The sequence below is a fragment of the Dermacentor variabilis genome, unplaced genomic scaffold (genome assembly GCF_050947875.1).
Source record: "Dermacentor variabilis isolate Ectoservices unplaced genomic scaffold, ASM5094787v1 scaffold_13, whole genome shotgun sequence".
Taxonomy (NCBI): domain Eukaryota; kingdom Metazoa; phylum Arthropoda; class Arachnida; order Ixodida; family Ixodidae; genus Dermacentor; species Dermacentor variabilis.
In genome coordinates this window covers 35,433,698-35,454,550 of record NW_027460291.1, presented here as the reverse complement: position 1 = coordinate 35,454,550, position 20,853 = coordinate 35,433,698, and the positions used below count along the sequence as shown (strand labels likewise).

The window sequence follows — 20,853 nt, the reverse complement described above, 5'->3', positions numbered from 1 at the left end:
CACATTCTTCATATCGATGCCTGTCTGTGCACGGTGCACTGGTGTGCACAATAACATTTACAATGGCTTTCTTGGCTGTCTCCATTTCCCTCTTCTTAGAGCAGCTATTAATTTTCAGCTGTAGACAGAGTACCCAACGCCTCCTTTCGTAGGTTCACAAATATTTATTTATTTAGTAATACTGCAATCCCAGGAAGCGATTTTCGCAGGGTTGGCGTACAGATACAAGCACTGATTATATATTTACAAGAGAAGCCAGAAAAAAAAAGACAAAGGCCGCAAACGATTACTAAACAAACAAAAAGGATCAGCATTTGAGAGAACAAAGTTCAATGATGGCAGTGCAGCATAGGAGTAGACATAGCAGCACAGTAAAGTTTATGGCATATCTTAATTATTCAGGAACATATAAAATATTGAGTAATACAGTAGTACAATATGTAAGGGGCATAAAGTTGATAACAGTAAGAAATTAATAACTATATGGGCAACAGGGAATGAATACAACAGAAAATAGATATTAATGGACACTGAGGCTTCAGGTGCATGACGTCAGAGATTGCTGTAGTACTTGATCGTCAGTAAGCCGATTCCATCCCGTTACTGTTCTTGGTAAAAATGAATATTTAAAGCAGTTATTACGCTGACAAAAAAGGGTGATTGTGAGATTATGACGTTGCCTTGTAATTTAACCTGAAGAGAAGGATATTAGTTCGTGAATATTAATCTTAAAATGGACCTTTGAATAATTGGTATCAAAGTTAAGTCGAGAAACGCAATTTCTTTCGGATACAGATATCAAGCCAGCCCTATTTAACGGATCAGTTACTGATGTGCGTCCATTGTTATTGTAAACAAAACGAACTGCTTTCTTTTGTACTTTTTCAATTTTATTAATGTTCGTTTTAGTAAACGGATCCCAAATTATTGCCGCATATTCTAATATTGGAAGGGCAACCGATTTGTAAGCTAGGAGCCGCACTCTTAGTGTGGAGAGTTTTAGCGCTCGCCTATGAAAAAAACAAAGTTTACGGTTAGCATTGCTCATAACCTGATGAATGTGTTTAGTCCAGTCAAAGTGCTTAGTAATCCATAATCCTAGATATTTCTATTGTGAAACTTCGGAAAGGATGTTGTTAGCAAAAGAATATTGGAATATGATGGGATTTTTCTTGTGGGTTATGCTCATGTAAATGGTTTTTTGAACATTTATCGGCATCTGCCAGGCATCACACCATTCAGTAATTTTTGGAAGGCCTCGTTCAGTGTTGTTTTATCTGATATGGTTTTAATTGTTTTTAATATATGTGCATAAAATAAGAAACGCCCCTTTCCCAACTTGCACGCGGAATCACAGGGGTACAGCTCTTTCAAAAACAGTCTTGTGAGGTATTATAATAAAGGTGCAGGCGTGGCACGAACATTAACATCAGCAAATGCCTGAATTGCTATGCGGGCACGAAAGGTGAGTGTTGCTGCAAAAGAACTGGAACCTGGGCAAGTTCGTAAATATTCTTCTTCGCAATAGATCGCCGACAAGTAACGAAGCAAAGCAGTAATGCGCCGGTGTTTGTGTACTTTAAATAGTACCTTGGCTGTTGGCGCGTTGTTCTGGGGATGTGTGCGCAGTTGGGTGCTCAGACAATTCTTTAATCGCTTTTTGGCGAGAGCGCTATGCCGACAGAGGTCGCTCACACACGCAGATGGCTGGAAGGACGACTTGGTCAAGTACGTGGACCTGACCAAGCTGCCGGTCCAGTGGGGCGGATCTCTGACGGGACCTGACGGGGACCCGCGGTGCCCGCACTTGGTGTGCCCCGGCGGCGAGGTTCCCGACGAGTACCGCAAAGATCTCGCCTCCAAGCAGCTGTGGGGCCGCCAAGGGGTGCAGCAGTTGAGCGTCGAGCGCCGTGACCGCTTCGAGCTCGCCGTGCTTGTGGAGCAGGCCGGCTCTCGGCTTATCTGGACCTTCCAAACGGCCAAGGGAGACCTGGCTTTCGGGTTGCGTCTCCGACCATCGCCGCCCGGCGGCGCCGGCGGGGAGGAGCAGCTGCTCGAGGTGGAGCGAGTTCCTTCCTGCAGCTTGATACCTGAGCACGGCGCACACGTGTGCACCAGGCCCGGAACCTGTGAGTGGCCTTCTCCGTTAGGACGGTGTTGTAACCGTAGCACAATGGGCAAAGCGAGGGCCTCGAATCTGCCCCAACCTGTTGCGTTCTCTGGTCGCGCGCGACGTCGAGGCAGTATTTAATTGAAATTGAAACGCGTTTCGTCCACCAAACCCATTATTCATCAAGACTGTGGGTGTATGCGCTTTGATAGTGTACGTGTATTTTTGATCGCCACGACATGATAACACTTTTTTTGCAAGGGCCGCGAACAGAGTCAAATATCGCCTAAAAGCTGAAGGTACTCAAAAAAATAAATGTTTGTGTAAACAAGCCCGCTCAGGTACACTACAAAGGAGTGATTTCACAGGGTAACGCGGGGTGAGCAGTAAAGCGTTGAGAACGAATACTAATCGGAAAAGAGAACGTGCCAATAAACCGATAGCTCAAGGGCTCCTGACGGTGGCCGCGTCCTCTGGAACAACGCTAACCGGATTGCGGATTCCAAGGAGGTGGCACTTATGATATCAGCAATTGCAAAGCTAATGATGCAGGGGTTTCTATTTTGGCGCAAGGGCCAATATTGTGCTAAAAGCGGCACACTTACCGAACTAAACGTTAGGCAAATTTAAACGCCTTTGTGGAAGATAATGTGCATTTATCTTATGCTAGCTGCGCAGCAGTGCACTCAAGAACACCTCTTGAGGACACTGCAGCGAATGTGAAACTGCACTGAATGTGAAAGTTTGGTTAGGTGTAATGATATACTTCTATCCCGATACTACATCCATTGCTATAACGCTTTCTGCGGCATTATGCTGCCTTGAATCTGATCGTGGGTAACTTTTTGCTTACATATCAGATATTCGTTAGATGCAATGAAACACGCAGGTTGCTTCCCTATTTAGGCATATATGTAACATCTCTAAACAGCGAGTAAATGTGTCGAATGTATGAACATCATAAACTATTCAATGTTTCTAAAATGTTCAGGTGTAATTGAACATGGAACTTAGTAACGCCAAAGATTGGGCCAGTTGGTCCGGCTTGATTAAAGAGAAAACAGCGCGACTTCTCGAACGAGCACAAGAAACCAAGAAACACAGACAAGGACAAGCACTTGTCCTTAACTGTGTACTGTACTTTTTTGTCCTCCGAGAAGTCACGCTGTTGTCCCTTTAATCACAATAATGAACACCTCAAAAATTAAAAACATAGGAGCATTTGATTTCTGAATCAAACTAGCTTACCGCAGCAGCTGTGATCACTCATTGCCGTAGGAACATTGACGGTAGCCACAAATTACTCTGCAGTTGCATGGTAGAATATGGAATAAGAGAATAATTCGGTGCATGTCGACAGGAGACGCGCAGCGGATTTTGGTGACAAACGTGGCCTGGAACCGTCATCCCAGGCAGTGGAGAAATGCGACATGGCGATACCACCGACCATATCATCTAAACCTTGAGAAGTCATAAATGTATTGGGTAACATCACGTGCGTCTGAATGCACTGGTTGGCGTTCAGCGATGAACGTCGCAACTCGGTTGATCGATGCAAAGTGCTCGTAGCGAAGAAAGTAAGAGCACACAGAACAGCAAAGAGCTAAGGAAAACTAGTCACATTAAAATGGATAAGAAATCAAATAAATGAATTGGGTTCATTTAAGGAACGATGCGCTTACTTCATCTATTTGTTGCGGGGACCATATTTAAGTAGCGTTCGGTGTTTCGTTCCATAATTACGTCGCGAATAAAGCCGGTGATCGGCGCATCGGTCGCGGTAGAACGGATGGTTATACCTATACGAGACGAGTTATATGTGTGCTGCCCCTTGTTGAGTTACGTCGGGAGATAACGTAGAAATGCAAGTATACGGAACGCCTCAATAAAGCCCTCTCCTGTAATAAACCCAATCTGGTGCGTCTGACCATTGGTGCACGAGCGAAGGGCTAAATGTGCTGGCGTATTCTCCCTGAAGCAGCGTCAGGCAGCATACATGGCTCGAACGAGGCTTATTCGTCTGCGACAGAACGGTGGCGCCATCTTTCAGTTCACGGCGCGTTGTGTTTGACGGTGGCTCATCAGAAGGCACCACCGTTTCGTGGCAGTGACATCGCGAGCTTGCTATGTGTGACCATAGGCTAGGCCTTCGTCCCTCGATATCAAACCAACCACAAGGTCGTCAAGAGAATGTCCAAACTTTGCTACCAAGGTACGATAAAGCGTAACGAAAGGCTACAACACTTCAGTAAAGGGGGCAAATGGGTTAGAAACGGCTGCTCGTTCGCCATTAGAAAAATTAACGATGAATATAAATTCGCCTATGGCCTCCGGCCTAAATTCGCCTCCGGCCTAAAGGAACTGTATAGGAAGTCGATGTCTATAGAGTCGCCTGCAGCGAATTTCTATAGGATGTGTAAAGCGACTCGCCTTTAGAAATCTATCCATTCATACACAATATATGTTCAATAGAAGGCGTATTCATGTGTCTTGCACTAAATTCTTTAGAGTAATTTCAATGCAGTTTCTATAGGAATTCTTTTGTGAACTGTACACAGAATTTGGTAGATTCATATGCAATAAATTCTTAATATAACATGTATTGGCATCATTCGTGCTAAGTTCTGTAGAGTAATTTTAACTAACCTTCTAAATATTTTTTTTCTCTAATCTATCAGTATCAGTGATTTAGTCCAAAAGAAATTTATTAATCGCCAACGTATTGACGACATATGTATGGAATTTTGTAGAATCCGTACATATTTTCTAACGCAACGAGTATTTAGATTCGTTCTGAAGCCTCCCAAGAAGGTCGCACCTATACCTGCGAACATGTGAAATTTAAAATGTATAATATCTCCGGACATGAGAAAGAGGTGAGGGGTCAGTTGTACAGAGCTTTTGTTTTTCTTGGGGCCGAGTTAAAATGGCACGCCCATTCCCGCCGTACACGTGCAGCAGGCATGCTGCACGCGTGGTGTCGTGTGCGGCCGGCCGTGCGGACGTCACGGAGAACGTCCATCAACTTTTTACCTTGTGCGTCATCCGCGCGTCCGCTCGCATCTCATTCGCTCATCCAAGACGGCAGCAGTCTTCAGAGCGAACATGGCGCTTGCTCGGAGCGGGCATGAGGCCACCGTAAAAGGGCACTTTTAGGCAGGTCATGCTCTGCCATGTGAAGCGATGACGTAGTGTCCTTTGCATCTGTGCAACATGTGTCTGCAGGAAACATTGAGGAAACCGTTTCTGTTGTAAAAGACAATCAGCGAGTTGTTTGATCAAGCCGTTTAAAATTCGCGGAAACTTTTCATAGCTACCGACGTGCACGTCATTGCGAGTATGGAGAGCGGGCCTTAAGCAGGATAGGCGCAGATCAATTCAGCAGGTCGGGATCACGTAAACGTCTTGAAGCGTGCATATCAGCGCTTTCTTCGGCGATAAAAATGAGACTTGGAAGTAGCCCAATACTGGCGCTTCTTCGGCTTCTTCCGCCACCACTCGCCTCGGTGGCTCAGTGGCGTTCTGCTGCTGAGCACGAGGTGTCGCGTTCGACTCCCAGCCGCTCCGAAACGCAAAAACGCTCGTCTGCTTAGATTTAGGCGCGCGTTAAGGAAACCCGGGTGGTAAAAATTAATCAGGAGCCCTCCATTAACGCTGTCTCTCAAAGTCCCAGTTTTGCTATGGGAGTTTAAACCCCCGAAATAAATCATTTTTTTCATCATCAGCGAAACTTCTGCGTCACAGACAAGACAAAGCGAACGGTCCAACAGTAGCACAAGTGGCTACACTCACTCTCCTAGAAAGCAGGAGTGCGCGTAATAAAAAAAAATTACTTGCTATTAAGTTGCATCATATTTGCTGAAGGACACACTGGCAGCGCACAAATGACCATCGCAACGAACCAATAAACAATGCTCAAATAAGGGATGTCGCTTAGCCGGCGGTTCGATAAGTGCACTTGCCTTTCATTTCGAAAGTGCGCTCACCCGAATAGCGCCTCGGTCACATGTACGTTTCCTTGAGGCCACGAAGACAGGGAATGCAGAAATCGGCCATCTCCTTTAATGAACTCAAATGTACAGAACTAATGGTGTGCCGCAATTGGGAAAATTACCGTGTTTCGTTTCAACTATCCACTTTTCGTGGCTCTACGCGGCCTTGCTGCAGCATTCCTGAGTGTGGCAGGCAATGGCCGAGTAATTTGCGTGCGTGAGAGCGAGCTGCCAAGTTGCGCAAACTTTCCCCCACAGGAATAAGTGTCATGCGTGCAAGACAAATGATCTTTATACGTTTCTCCCAAGGTCGTGCGGATTGTTCGTTGATGAAACATGTGAGACGTGACTGCAGCATTGGGTACGTTCGTCGCATGAACGCCCTTGTCAGCACGAAAGGTAACACTTTATAGGGCCGCAGATTTTATGATGAATCGGCCATTCAATAGAACTTGCGATGTAAACAAATTCCTATATGATCACGCTAGGCACGCTGACCTTGGAAACAGCCCCATGTGTTTCGAAGTCGGAGCACCCAGTCGCTGGCATAGTACGAAACCCCCTTTTCCGGCGCCATTTGCAGTCGTTGCTGATGTTTACTTGTACTGCTGACAGAAAACGATTCAGATACCCGCCATGGTGGCGGAGTGGTTTTCACGTTGTGCCACTAAAGCGCAATGGCGCGGAATGAATCTCCAGGCCACGGCGGCCACGTCTTGGTGGAACCGAAATGCAAAAACGTCTGTGTACCGTGCATCGAGTGCACGTTAAAGAATCTCACTTGGTCAATATTTATCCGGAGTACCCCACTATGGCGTGCCTTACAATCATATCGTGGCTTTCGCACGTAATACCAGATAATTTATTAATTTTTTCTGTTTATATATCTAGTAACATGCGCAACCTGTCGTTTGGTGAAAACCATTGCCCAAGTCCATTCTGAAAGTATTTTGATTCTTAAAAGCCCATTTATTCCTGTGTCATCCTTCTTCTTAACCAAGAACTCGGACTCGCTAATCTGTCACTACGCAGCAACTACGTGTTGATTTTCATCACCTGCCGGTCCTTATACAATCGAGTCGCTCGCGCGTGACCTCGGCGTTAGTTAGAGGACGACATTTGTGAAATGCGCGAATAGCTTTCGCAATAATTCTTTGCGAATGCTCTTGCGGTTACAGGCGGGATTCGCGAATGGCAGCCAATTTGTGTAGCAGAGCGCTTTGCGCCTGGTAGCTGTGTCGTAGGCTTTTCGCCCACGCCTGTGTATCGGCTCAGGTCGATCCAAATAGGTCGCGAATATTCGGGCGAAAAGCGGTTCACAACAAATTGCCACCTACATCAGCAAGGGTAGTTATGGGAGCAGCGATTAAAGTGCGACTGCGTCTGGAGGAAACAAACATTAGGAAAATAAACGTTTTTTAATTAAAGCGAGACACAGTTTGACCCATTCAACAAAAATAAAATTCCTAATCAATTTTATATATGCGTGACGAGTAAAGAAAAGACCACGCCATTTCATTTTATCGTTATCAATAAATACCTTTTTTTTAGCGCTCATGGTAAGAGCTGACGTAAGAGCATCGTAAGAGTTGACGCCGCTACCACTTGATGTAGCTCACTAGAAGTGTTCACAAAGGCGCGCTCGCAAAATTGACCTGTTACAATACGCCCCTTAACAAGTTGTGCTCTTTTGCTTGTCGACGTTTGTCTGAATTTGGTGACGCGGGTAGGTTCATTCTTTCTTCACCTGTTCAATCAAAAGTAGTGATTGAGTAATTGCTTACTTCAGTTGTTTTAGTGCAACTTCGCAAGACTAGGGGCTTGGCGTCCGACGATAGCACCCACACTCTGCACCTAGAGCTTTCGTCGGCCTCCAAAGAAAGTATGTTCTGTTCAGGAATACTGTTTCGACACCCGTACGCCTGACCTTTTCGTGCATCGCTTTTCGTGCTTAACGCTCGAAACGCCCATCAAGTCGAATGGCGGGGCATTTAAATATACAGGCCTAATGGCTGACCACGAAAACAAATTTCGCGCTTTTGAGAACAAAATGACGTCACTTCTGTTTTTAACGGATGCGGCGCCACATTGCTTTTTTTTTTTCGCCGGAAGATCCCTCCTCGTACAGATGTCGCTTACCCCCATGAAACGCCAAACAACCACCATGTTTTGAACGCCTGGGCTTCTATGGAAGCTTCGCTAACAGGTATATTTACCTTGTAACGGCTACGTCCACAAAGCCGGAGCTATAAGCACAGCGCAAATTCATGTGCAGAAACACCTCGGGCCAAATATAAAAGCAGCCGGCACGCTAGGCGCAGTGCTCAATACGAGCGAATCAGCCCTCATAGGTTTCTGCGTTGTGCTTATTGAACCGGCTTTGTGGGCCTAGCCCACAAGCAGGCGCCGGCGAAAACGTTATAAAGTGCCAATTGCTGGTTTCCTCACCTAGCAGAGCATCTGCTGTATTTATTTGCCCGGCGAAATTCTGAAACTTGTTTGTTCATCTCAAGAAGCGCAGCTGCGATAGCTGAAAGCGGACAACTTTGTAAAACCCAAGGAACATATAAACAGAAGCGGTTTTTTTTCAGCTGTCCTTATTTCAAATTATGCTTAGATTTTTCAGCTTAAAGGGAAGCTGAAGAGTCTGTCGAATTCAATAAGACGCTCATATACGGATGCGGGAACCTTGTAAACCATGAAGGTAAAATTTTGGGGGGGATTTTTCACTTAGGAACGACGCAATCGTCGGTTAAAATTGCGCTGTAGCTCCGCCCCCCCGTCGAGCGCCGCGCGCTGCTGCTGACGCTGACGATGCGAGCGGAGACCGGAAACCGCGGCTTAGTGACGTCAACACTGGTGTTCCGCTCCTTCGCAGTCTCCGCGACCGTGCCTGACCGGGCTTTTTTCTGCGCGCGTGCCGTCCTAATCTGCTTTGCTCGACCCTACATTCCTTTATTTATGTGTATATAGGAGTGGTAGTTGACGTGCGCAGCATCAATTGAACTTGTAGGCCGATCATGCCGGCGTTCTGTGCAGCCTACGCTTGCTATAACACCGGCGGCCGCGACGATGTTCCGATGTTCCATTAGTTCATTCAAGACAAAAAGCTTTCAGCTAAGTGGGAGGCTGCTGTGAAGCGAAACAACTTCAAGCGCTCAACAACAACAGTGTTGTGCTCTAACCACTTCCGGTACGATTACTACCGGAGTTTATCAATAATGCGTGCTTTGGGTTCTCCTAAAAAAAATAGCACGCTGAACGGAAGGTGCACCCTGGACGCAGGTTTCATCGCCAAGCGCCGCGAATTTTCTATTCGCACGTGTGTTGTGAAACAGCCTGCATGCAGCTACCATAACGCAGTGCAAGCGTAAAGTTTGCATGTGTTGGAAAGCCTGCTCACGCCTAGACGCTGCGCTCCCCCTTCTCTCGCACACATAAAAAACCGACCATCTCACGTAGCCGACGGAATTCGCCGGTTACGAGTAGCGTGCGGATGGCACGCTGATGAAGGTTCTATACTACACGTGCTACAACAGCCGGTAAACTTTTCCCGCGTTTAAACCGTCTGTCTAGATTGCCGACAGCTTTGGGCAGCGCACAAATGCTGAAGATCGCATCACCGCTTACGTTCTACGAGGAGGCATGCAGGAACATAACACCACAGTTGTTTGCCCGGAAACGTACTCATTGGAACGCTGAATGCAGCTTAGCAAAAAACATACTCGCCAAAGAACATTTCCAACACAAGGAGGTGCTAACACTTCGCCTTCCTTCGCGTGGAAAGCAGTGCTTGCACCACCATTTTTTGTTTATTGGAGAGGCCGGCTTTTTGCAATCGGCTCGTACATGTAGTATGTGCAAGTATGTACGTACGTGTAGTATGTACAAGTATAAACCCGTTACAAGTGATCTTGCACGCGACAGCGACAGCGCTACAAGTGAGGCGATGGCTGTCGCGTTCACTCGTCGTCTGCAAGCCGAACTCCACGCGAGCGACGGCTTTGAGCGACGACTTCCCAGTATGAGGGCAGCAACATACTCGCCGAAACTAGCGTGACGTATGCTTTATCAATTTAAGTTGATGTATTTTACAGAAGAAGGCGCACAAAATATTTCTGAAGGCCTTGCACTAGCTTCTTATTCTTGCACGTGTAAAATTCAATAGTTTGCTCGTTCCGTGCGACAAACAGTAGTATTTGAGTTATGTACATCCAGTTTCGGCTTCGCACAATTGGCTAGTCGCTCATAGCATTTCTGGGCGACGAGCGACGAGTTCTAGATTTCTAGAAACGAGCGATCGAGCGACAACAGCGAGCAATTTGTTCAAGCGCCGGCCTGTTTTGTCGCTCGAAGCCGTCGCCCGTCACCGTCGCGCGCAAAATCGCTCTCGTAGAGTTTGGACTTAACGCCGAACTCCTCAGAGAAACGCAATCTCTCGAAAATTTCCATGACCGTCTCAGCAAAACACCACCAAACTACTTTGCACCGTGCTTCGTGTGTTGCGGCAGCAGTCGGTCCGGACGAACACCATTGTTGACGTCACGAGGCGCCCGACCAATCACAGGCGGAAACGAGGCGCGCGAGCTGGGCCTGTCTGCTGCTGCACTTTTCGTCGAAATAAAATATGTTTGCGCTTTCTTTCGCTCAATTTCAATGCGATATTCGAATTCAGAGGGTTGAAAAACACGGCGTACTGCTCTTAACTCATTTTTTCTGGAAAAACTTTCAGCTTCCCTGCACTAAAATTCGGGATATTCCCATACAGTCTCGTACTGCAACGTCTGATGGCTACCGAATTTGAAACATGTTAGCGACCTAAAAAAGAAAACACGAAACGATACCACGCATGTGTCATGTCTGAAAAATGTGCTGCTTAAGCGTACTTATGGCTCGTTGACTCTGTGCAATTTTGTGTTTAGTGATTCGCGAAAAAATACGTCCTTCTATAGCAACCGTACTTGCTTCAGCTCGCGGTACATAGGGGCGCTGTTTGTTGATTTCAAATGGCAGTTCACTACTGCTGGAAACCACATCTGGATACCTGAGAACGCGATATTGTAGCAGAAAATTTGCCGCGACAAAATCCTACATACTCACCCATAATGTATGCCTTCTAAAACAGTGAAATACTTACCGTCTTTGTCACGACAAATAAAATTTAGGTGTTCTTTTCTTTAAAAAAAACAGTGGCAGATTTTCACATGACATCGAAGAAGTTTGTAAATAAACAGGTGTTTTTCTCAATAGATAGCTTGCAGTCAGCGAACTGATATGTCAGGGTTTTTAACTAAGTACTGTCGATTAGTCTACTGCGATGTTATGACCACGAAATATTTTCGGGTGGTACAGCGAGACAAGGACAAATTGTATCATACATGATACACCATGCTGTTATTAGTTGTTTTCTGGATAATAGTAGATACTTCTTTCCTCGGAATAAAATATATTTGTTTGGAAAAAATAGCGTTTCTTCTAGCGATAATCTTTTTTGGAACCATTGTTGGTGAAGAATACGAAAGAGAATGACAATTCCAACAATGTTTACGATGAAGATAGCGTGAGGCCTGTTACATTCCAAGACCTAATAACAACAGTAACCACAAATACATAACTCTCGCGTAAAGCTCTTGAATACTATGCAAAGCAAAATGAACGTAAAAATCAGCTCTACAAATGATCCGGTTTACATTTCAAAGCTGCAATAAGTCAATCAAGGATCACGAAATCAAATTTAATTAAACTTGTACGAGGTGGAGCTGTGTGAAATAGAGTTCGTTTGTTACAGCAATGCCTCAAGTATTTTTTCAACGGTTGTGATATGTTTTCTTTTTTCAAGTTTTCCGCAGTTCAAATGTTGTATTACATGGTCAAAAGTATACCCGTAATTGCATAGTGTATCGTATATAACCAAGCGTGTGCATTTTTTATTATAAGTAGTGAGGTTGGTCTCACATATGCGGCCTCAACAAAAGCTTGCATAATTTTTTCACAAAAAAGAATGACCATTGATGCATTAAGGGCTTAATGGCAGTTTCAAACTTAGCTGGAATATCGCGATGAAGTTTCCATAGAACACGTACAACCCTTGATAACTTCAGTTACAAACAAGGAATGTGTACGTTGCAAGGTGAGTGTTCGTGGAAATGCACGCGGAAAAATTTTATGTTAACAGAGTGTACGATATTATCTTGAAAATTCATTTTGAAGTTGCGTAATTTCTACTGATGGGCTAGTCGGTGATTCATGACTTTGGTGAAGCTGCGCACTTGCATAAAAGACGTTCACACAAATGATGAGGACATACACAGGCGCTGATACGCTAAAGACATACACTGAAGAGGCTTGGGGTGGTCCCGTGGCAGCCATTTATAATGTGGCGTTTCAGTGCACCTAAATGGTGGGGATGCCTTCGGGTTGGAGGCTTTCGAAGCGTTTTTGAAGCGTTTACATCGCATAATAGCTGAGCACCATGGCCGGGAGTAAGCTTGTGTCGAATTCAGCAGTAGGAACTCGGCGGCAGCTCTAGTCTGCCTTCCTCAGCCATGGCGCATGCTATTCGACAAGGTCGTCTGTGCTTGCACAAGGGGCGCCAAGAGACTACCTACATGATACCAACAGGGCCCCCCTTCTGAAACGCGAACCCCGTACGAGTAGCCGAGCACCGGGCCGAGGGACAGCTCTGCGTCTTATAAAACCAGTTGGTTTCTAGCGGCACGGGGCTTTGAACCCAATACCTCCCGAATACGAGGTGGATGCTGTACTAATAGGCCATCGCTGTGGTTTGCTATTGCACCTGATGGGAAGATTTCGGGCTCGAAATTTCACTTTTGTAATCTTCAATTGAAGCTCGTTTGCTTCTAGCCGCAAGGAAAGCTCCTCTAAGAATCTGGCTTTCCTTTTAATTTCACGGTGTTGGAATCTCCGAAGAATATACTCGCGTCATCGGTGCAATGTACAATGTCATCAGTTTGTGATATTTTGCACATGTAATTATTGCACAATAAAGAGGGCCAAGGCCCCATTGTGGAGCCCTGCGAAACACAGTTATAACCTTTTGAACAGAGACGACTTCTCCGGATAGAACTTATTAATTACGCGTTCTCAGGTAGTTGACAATTAAATTTATTACATGTTCGCTGATACATTATCTTTGTTAATAACAATAAATGTTTTATCGAGTCCAAAGCATTTCTATTCCTTAGGAGTATTACCAACAAGTAAAGCTTGTTTTCAATACATTCAACGAGCCTTTCTTTTATACTAATCAACGCTAGCTCTGCAGATTCGTTCTTGCGGAACCCAAATTGCTTAGCAGGTATATTTTTGAGTGTTTTCTAAAAAAAATCCACAATTTGTATGTAGATTACAGGTTCTATAATTTTGTTTTAATTTGGTTGAAACAGAGATAGGCCAACAGTTGCCCAGCGTATATGTCGCTTTTCTCATTTAGCACCGGAGCCGTTGCCATGTTAAGGTATTCTGGAGTCTGTAAACTTCTTATGCCCAATTAAAGCTCCATATATTAGAAAAAACGTGACTGCAGTAAATCAAGCAACTTCCTTTATTGGGCCTGCCTTAATATGATGGTGGGGACCAGCTGTGTTCCTTTTTTTTCTTTTTTTGTGAGTGACTGCTATTCTTTTTTATTTGTGGTAGATTTCATAAACATGTTTCTCACCTTACGGCTTTCAGTATAACTTGTGGGGTAAGGAGCTAACATGAAGCTCCTGCACGGCCAGGATGTAAGAAAATAATAATGGAACTTATCACTTAGCCCTTTTTTGGTCAATATGCCTCCTGCTTTGTTCCTTTGTGAGGAAGTTGCCGAATTAGACTAGGCGTTACCAAATTAATGGTAAGTCTACCACGTAATAGTCGAGCCCACTTATAACGATGCAATTTAAAGTAAACTTAACTGTTACTAACAGTTTATCAACACCCAAGAATTTTCTCAAAAATTGTATGAGGGAGCCGTTCACATAAAACGGCCTGCTGTTGGGCTGATGCAGTACGATTACAACGGACGGAATTAACCACGACCCACCGTGGTTGCTTGCTGGCTTTGGTGTTGCGCTGCTAAGCACGACGTCGTGGGATCATATCCTGGCCCCAGCGGCCGCATTTCGATGGGGGCGAAATGGAAAAACGCCCGTGTCGGTAGATTTAGGTGCAGGTTAAAGAACCCCAGGTGGTCAAAATTATACCGCAGCCCCCCACTACGGTGTGCCTCATAATGAGATCGTGGCTTTGCCACTGAAAACTTCGTAATTTAATTTTAATTTAATGAACCGTGGTACGGCTTCGTCTCGGTGCGCCGGGGGAAGGCAGACGGCGCGCCACGCGACGCAGCAAAAGAGCGCAGCGCTTCACTTTTATGTTTATATTTTTTTTTTCGTTTCTCGCTCACAAATGCGCTGCCGCTGTAGTTACGTCGCACCGGCTATCATTGATGTGCAGCGCGCTAAAGGGAATGATCTCAATCGCTCTGAATGAGAAAGGGAAGGGCTACAATAAGCGAAACGCGGCAACTGCAACGCTAGTAAACCGGTAACGTCAGCACACTTACTATCGAAAACGCCGTGTTTAATTAGGGCGCTATAACCTAATATTATTCCAAACCTCGCTATTCCAATTCTGTAATCAGCCCTCCGCGATTGGCCAAAAAATTTTTTTTGGACCGCCCCCACTTCGCCTGTCTGTCACGCGACGTCACGAAAACCGCGATAGCTCCCCATTTGATATGACGTGTACACACTGATTATGCATGATTTGACCGAAAAAAGAAAAATAGTTATTTCTGATTCGACGCCTTTTTGCCATTAGCCCTCGGCTATTGGTCAAAAGCTTTCGGGCTGCACCCACTTCACCTGCCTGACACGCGCCGCCACTAACTCGCAAGAACTGACCGCGTCAAAGTGACGTGTACGCATTAAAGATACATTAATATGCCGAACAAAACGAAATTTTCTTCTGAATAGCCGCAGGCTGCCCCGTTCCGAAAGGAATAAAAGATGGCTGCCGCCGATCGCTCAGTTGCTGGCTACTCGCACCTGCCGGAAAGCATGAGTTTATTTCCGTATAATAAATCTTCTTGCGTGGCCGTGTAACGTTTTCGAGCACTTTCGGCACGTTTACGGCCTCATTCTTCCAACTCTTCTTTGCTGAGGATTCATTTTAGCGTCATTCTTAAGCTTCCGTTGCATGCCGCCGCGATTTTCGACCAGCCACCACAAACTACGTAAGGGAAAGCGGACAAATCGCAGACGCCGGCACCACCTTGTTCCTCCGGTTATCGACTTTCAGTGCAATCGACGGGTTATCGACTTTCAGTTTCAGAGCTCGGCCCTATCGAATCCCTCTCCACTTCAGCGTGCTCCTAGCCTCTTTTCAGCCAATCAGATAAGACAAGCCGCTTAGTGTAGGCAATGTTATTCGTTTTTCAAGCGAACAAAAGTGACCTCCTATGAACAAGGAGAGCGTTTGATTGGTCTGTTCAGACAACCCTGTGGGTGACCGCCCGGTACTTGCGTCGGCGGTTACGCAAATTTGACGTCAGGAGATTGGAATAAAAACATATTGGAATAGTTTTACGTTATAGGGCCCTTAGCTTGCGAGTGCCAGGACATTAAATGTTCTCATAGTTGGTTCTGTAACACTTGCTGGAGCCATGGTCATGTGTCTCTCTTCTGCTTTATCTCTTTTCGGAAAGCTGACATTTCCTTCTGATCGATGTCCACTAAGGCTTAGTGCGCGACGTCTGCTCAGCCTTGCAGACGCATGTGGTCTATGCAAGTCTTGCCGACTCTGGGCCAACATGGGAATACTTGCGGCTGGCTTCGGTATTGGTGCTTCGCAGAGCACCTCGGATTAACTAAATATTAAAGATGCGACAACTTCCGCATATGGAGACCTCCAGTAGCTGCGAGTATGACAAAAAAACCGCTGATCCCACAAATACGCCACGAATGGTCTGGATATCGACTATATAAATCTTCATAGTCTCCCGGAAGCATTTCGTATATGTCAGAGGCTTTAACTGTGATGACGTAAACAGCCTGACAAACTTGTAATGGCCATTATTGGCTCGAGAGTACTTAAAGAGTACGCAAACACCAATTTGTCCGATTTCTTCTAATAAGCGCAGTGAGCCTCATTTTCGGGTGTTAACTGTACTTTCTTCAATTTGTTTAGCTAATGATGGTTAGTGTTTAGGGCAAGTCCAAATATAACGAACTGTTGATAAAGGCGGGCAATTTGCAGGCACTGGTGTTCGCTGTATTCGGGCTCGACTGAATGCAGCGGGATCATTTATAAGATTTATGTAATTTTTAATAATCGCCTATGGTAGATAGCCTAATTCTTGTCCTTGAGCTGGATTACTTGGAGAGGCAGACATTACTACCACGAGAAATCAAAACACATAGTAAACTAATTTAAAAAATCAGGTAATTGCCTTCTTAATGAATTAATTACCTTGTCGCGCTTATTGCAATTTACGAATTGTAACCAGGAGCTTGCAAGACGCATCCACTTCAAGTGAATTTCCAGGAAGACACCAGTTTCGAGGTATTATTTCCCAAAGTGTGGAACGAAATACATGGTCTTTCCACTTACTTTTATGTTTGAATGCATAAAGGAGCATTTTGTTAAAAAATTAGTTGAACGACAGTGTATTTTTACGGCAACATTGATGGCGAATATCTGCAAACTGGCGTCATTCTGGAAATTCATGTTGAATGGATACGCCTTGCAAACTCACCGGCTATAATTCGTAAACTGCAATATGTGCCGTAAGGTAGCTATTTCAGAAGATAATTAGTGTTTTTTTTGGTAATTAGTTGAAAGTGTTTCGATTTGCCGCGCAAGTAATGTCCACCCCTCTGAACATTCCAGCGCAAGGACTAGAATTACGTTATCTGCCACAGGCTATTTTTAAATATTCCACAAAACTTAAAAATGATCGCCCTGTATATCTTGAGCCTCCTTGATATCAGCATTTAATTTATTGCGAAACTTCTTATATGTACTAAATTTAGGAGGATGTTCTCATTTTATGGAATCCCAAGCAGCTTATTTTGGCGCTAATCCTTACTACGAATTGTAGCAGGCATCCACGGCATCCTTGCTTTATTCTGTTGTTGTTCTTTAATAAAACTACATCGGAAAAGCCTTTCACTAAAGAACGCAGGTCTATCTACGAAACATGCAAAAGCAAGGTGTTCCCATCGTTGTTCATAAAGAATATCTGACCAACTCGTTCCACACTTAATTTTTTAAGTGTTTCAGAAGTAGTGTTGCTAATTTCTTTTTGCTATATACATTGCAGTCTCCAAGTTCCTTAAGTCATTCGATAAAACAGAATATGTGGAAGTGATCACTCACGTCTTGAAACAAACATCCGGAGAAAGAGAGATACAGAGAATGATTTCAGTAGCAAAAGGGGCTCGATGGACTAAACAGGGGTGAATGTCAACGGTGAGCACCACAAAATAAATAAACAAGAAAACTATTAGAAGAAAAGTTCCAATAGTAGGACAGATTCCGGTGGCACATTTATTATGATGTTCATAGCAGTAGCATAATATAGCTGAGAACTGATATTGTCACGTTGTCGTGACGGTGAGGAATAAGGCACTGTAGACGGTGTGCGGAAAGAAGTAAACTCTTTGTTCGGCGAACATGTGCTCAGAAATACAAGTAACACTTACGCACAACCAAATTGGCGAGCGCAGTCATCGGTCGTCGAAATCTGATGCACGCGGCAAGTGCACGATTCCAGCGTAATTTATGGCGCTCGCGTGCGTACCAGAATGCACAGCCCTATCCGCGTCCCGTACAGTGTCGAGCGAGCTCAAATTGATTTGCATAACCAAAGAATAATTACAAGAAAACAACGCAAATTTCTTTTGTACAACTCGACGCTGCTGCTAAGCTGCACTGAAAGATTATGTCAGTCGTTTGTTCTTGAGGCCGTACATAGTTGCAAAATCATTAAGGATATCCGGCACCCATGGTGGAATCTATGTGAAGCGAAGCTTTAGGGAGAGACAGTAGAATATATTGAGGTTATATGGAGACTCATCCAGCCTGCTATTCTGTTCAAGTGTAGAGGCAAGAGGAGAAAAAAAATTACCGACGATTACGTTACTTCCTAATGCGAAATTTGAGCGCAGCAAATAAGCTGTTTCACCTTTTCGATAGATTGAGGCAAAGAAATCGAGCAACACATGTATGCGCTATCACAGAATTTTTTTTTCTTTTTCACACGTATTCCTTTAACAAAGACTCCACTAACAGTTCTTGACAGTCATGAAGGAAGCTTTGTGGTCGGAGAAATAGACTGATATATGTTCGACTTGGTACACCAATGCTTGATTCTCAAAGACGAGATCTATACAAGTGCCTCGCGAGGTTGTCACAGCCGTGGGACGCGTTACGAGCGAGAGGAACGGGATGTTCTCCCGCATAAGTGTTAGGAAATTGCTGTTTGTCTTTATGTCAAGCCGCCACCGATCTGGCTCTCTGATTGCCACCGCACAGGGCGAACGGCAGCGGCAATTTCGGCTCGGGCGGTGCACATATACAGATCCGCCGCCACCGATCTGGCTCTCTGATTGCCACCGCACAGGGGTTGCATTGGAGGAGGAGCGAAGAAAGCAATTAAGTTCGAGCCGGCGCTTTGACAACCGGAGACTCGCAGGAAGAGGGGGGAGGGGGGCGGCGTGTACACCCAGCGGCAAACGATGGGGGCAGAAGCGCGCGCAGCAAGCGGACAACACGATAAAGGGAGGAGGGAAGAAATAGCAGCGACTGACTGATGCCGCTGACGCCGATAGTGAGTCAACCCCAGCTGCGGAGTTGGTTTCAGGGACAACGCCGCCGATGCCGACACAAACAATATGATACCCTCGCTTCCGCAGCGCTAAGAACCAGGTCTAGCCGTGGGAAGGTGGTCACGTATTCGTCGACGTGCCGGGGCCTACGTGAAATAACCGGCGCGTCGGCAACTGAAGAGCACCCTATCCGCCACACAAGAACAGGGGGGGGGGTCCCTTTCCTCCTCTTTCTGCATGGCGGCGACGGTGTTCTATGCAGTCACGTTATCTTGACTCTCTAGCGGCGTCAGCGGCATCCAGCGGTATCAGTCGGTGGCTGCTAGCGCTGGGGGGATGAAAGGGGGGCGGAGCTGGTTACGAGGCCGACGACAACGCCGACGACGACGCGAAACCCAGGAACGGACGCCAAAGAGCTGCGCTCTAAAATAGGGTACAGAGAAGCGGTAATGACGACAGCCAGCGGGATGCGATTTTTTGCACACTCCTGGCTCGAACGGCCCCGCTCACGGGCTTGAATCAAGGCTTGTACCAACTAAATATTCTAACAGAGCGTTGATGACTGCCTTGATTGATATGTCCGATGAATGGCCCAGTAACACTTTTCCACTGGATGGCCTGCTGCTAATCGGCACTAATGAAGAGACAAGTGCCCAACGTTCACAGTCATACTGGGGACAAGCAATAAGTATACGTGCTGCGCTCTCTCGTTGAAGTTTGCAGGCATCACATTCGGGCGAGTCCCCACGTCGGAGGCGATGGAAAGTGTCGCTATAACACAACACCTACTGTGCCCCCTGACTCAATACGCAGGAAACCATACTAACAGTGCTGCTACTTTTAAACCACGGGAACATGCTGTGCGTACTTACAAATTAGGCACACCATAGTTGAGTCACATGCACAGGCTATGCATGGCTGAAAAGCTCCAGAAAAGGTGGCCAACCGGAAGCAAAAATGTTTATTTTTTCCTTCGGTCCGAAATTACAAAAATCGTAACGTTCGGGTTCAATTCCAGTTCGAGCAACAATAACAGTTTGTGCAGTTTTCGGTTTTCGATTCTGTTTATTACCCTGGTCACGCATCTAAGCTGGTTAGAAAAGATTCCCTCACTTTGGAATTGGCGACAACATTCAATACAGTTGAACGAAGGATGCAGGAAGGAAGTTGCAGGAAAGATGCAGGAAGGCAAGTCATGCGCTAAGCGTTAACTCTGTAACATTTGTTAGCGGTTGAAAAAAGATCGCACGACAAAGATAAACAATGTGATGTGCACGTGTCAATATTGTGCGTAGCTGCTTCATCTAAAGTCAATGTTTATATCATAAAAATTATTCGATCTTGCATAATATTGTTACGGTGCAACCAAGAGTGGCGCCAGTCAGAAGAAGACGATTTGACGTGTAAAGCTGGCATCGCTCTCGACAGCCATCTTGATGTGCATCGTTGTCTCCCGTGTGAACGTTGTAACGCCGCACCGGAGGAGCGTGGAAGAGAATGAAGAAGCGGCGCGAGGTTTTTAGAATGATCGCCTGCTTCAGACCATCCCATCTCTTCTCCACCCTCTTCACTGAAAATAAATCCATTCTACATCCGTAAATCCGTAACAAGTGGCGAAGATGCTTGGTACATGACGCCCTGGGCAATGTTACGACTTTGAGGTGGTCCCGTAGCGCTCGTCACCCGTTTCGTGACAGAGCGTTGGTAGCGAACACTCCGAGTCAGGCGTCGGTGAGAATAACGAAAGGGATTTTATACACTATATGCAGGTCATTATAGAGGACAAGTTCGGATCGGCACGGGGGCCGAGAGCTCACAGCAAACGCGACTGTTCCCGCACGGCGACGTCCGGCGAGACTGCAACGCGTGACACATCTCACTCCACTCGAGAGCGGCACTCGGCTCCCGGTGGGTC

The 20,853-nt window shown here is 45.7% G+C and overlaps 1 protein-coding gene across 2 annotated transcripts in view; it reads left to right on the top strand.

Annotated features, from left to right (window-relative positions):
- The window catches only part of LOC142566862 (SEC14-like protein 2), a 67,398-nt gene that overhangs the window by 33,309 nt on the left and 13,236 nt on the right, over positions 1–20,853 (top strand). For both annotated transcript variants that reach the window (XM_075677789.1, XM_075677790.1), the window contains one exon: positions 1,704–2,129. In XM_075677789.1, coding sequence (XP_075533904.1) covers positions 1,704–2,129 — 426 coding nt within the window. The remainder of the gene's footprint in view (positions 1–1,703; positions 2,130–20,853) is intronic.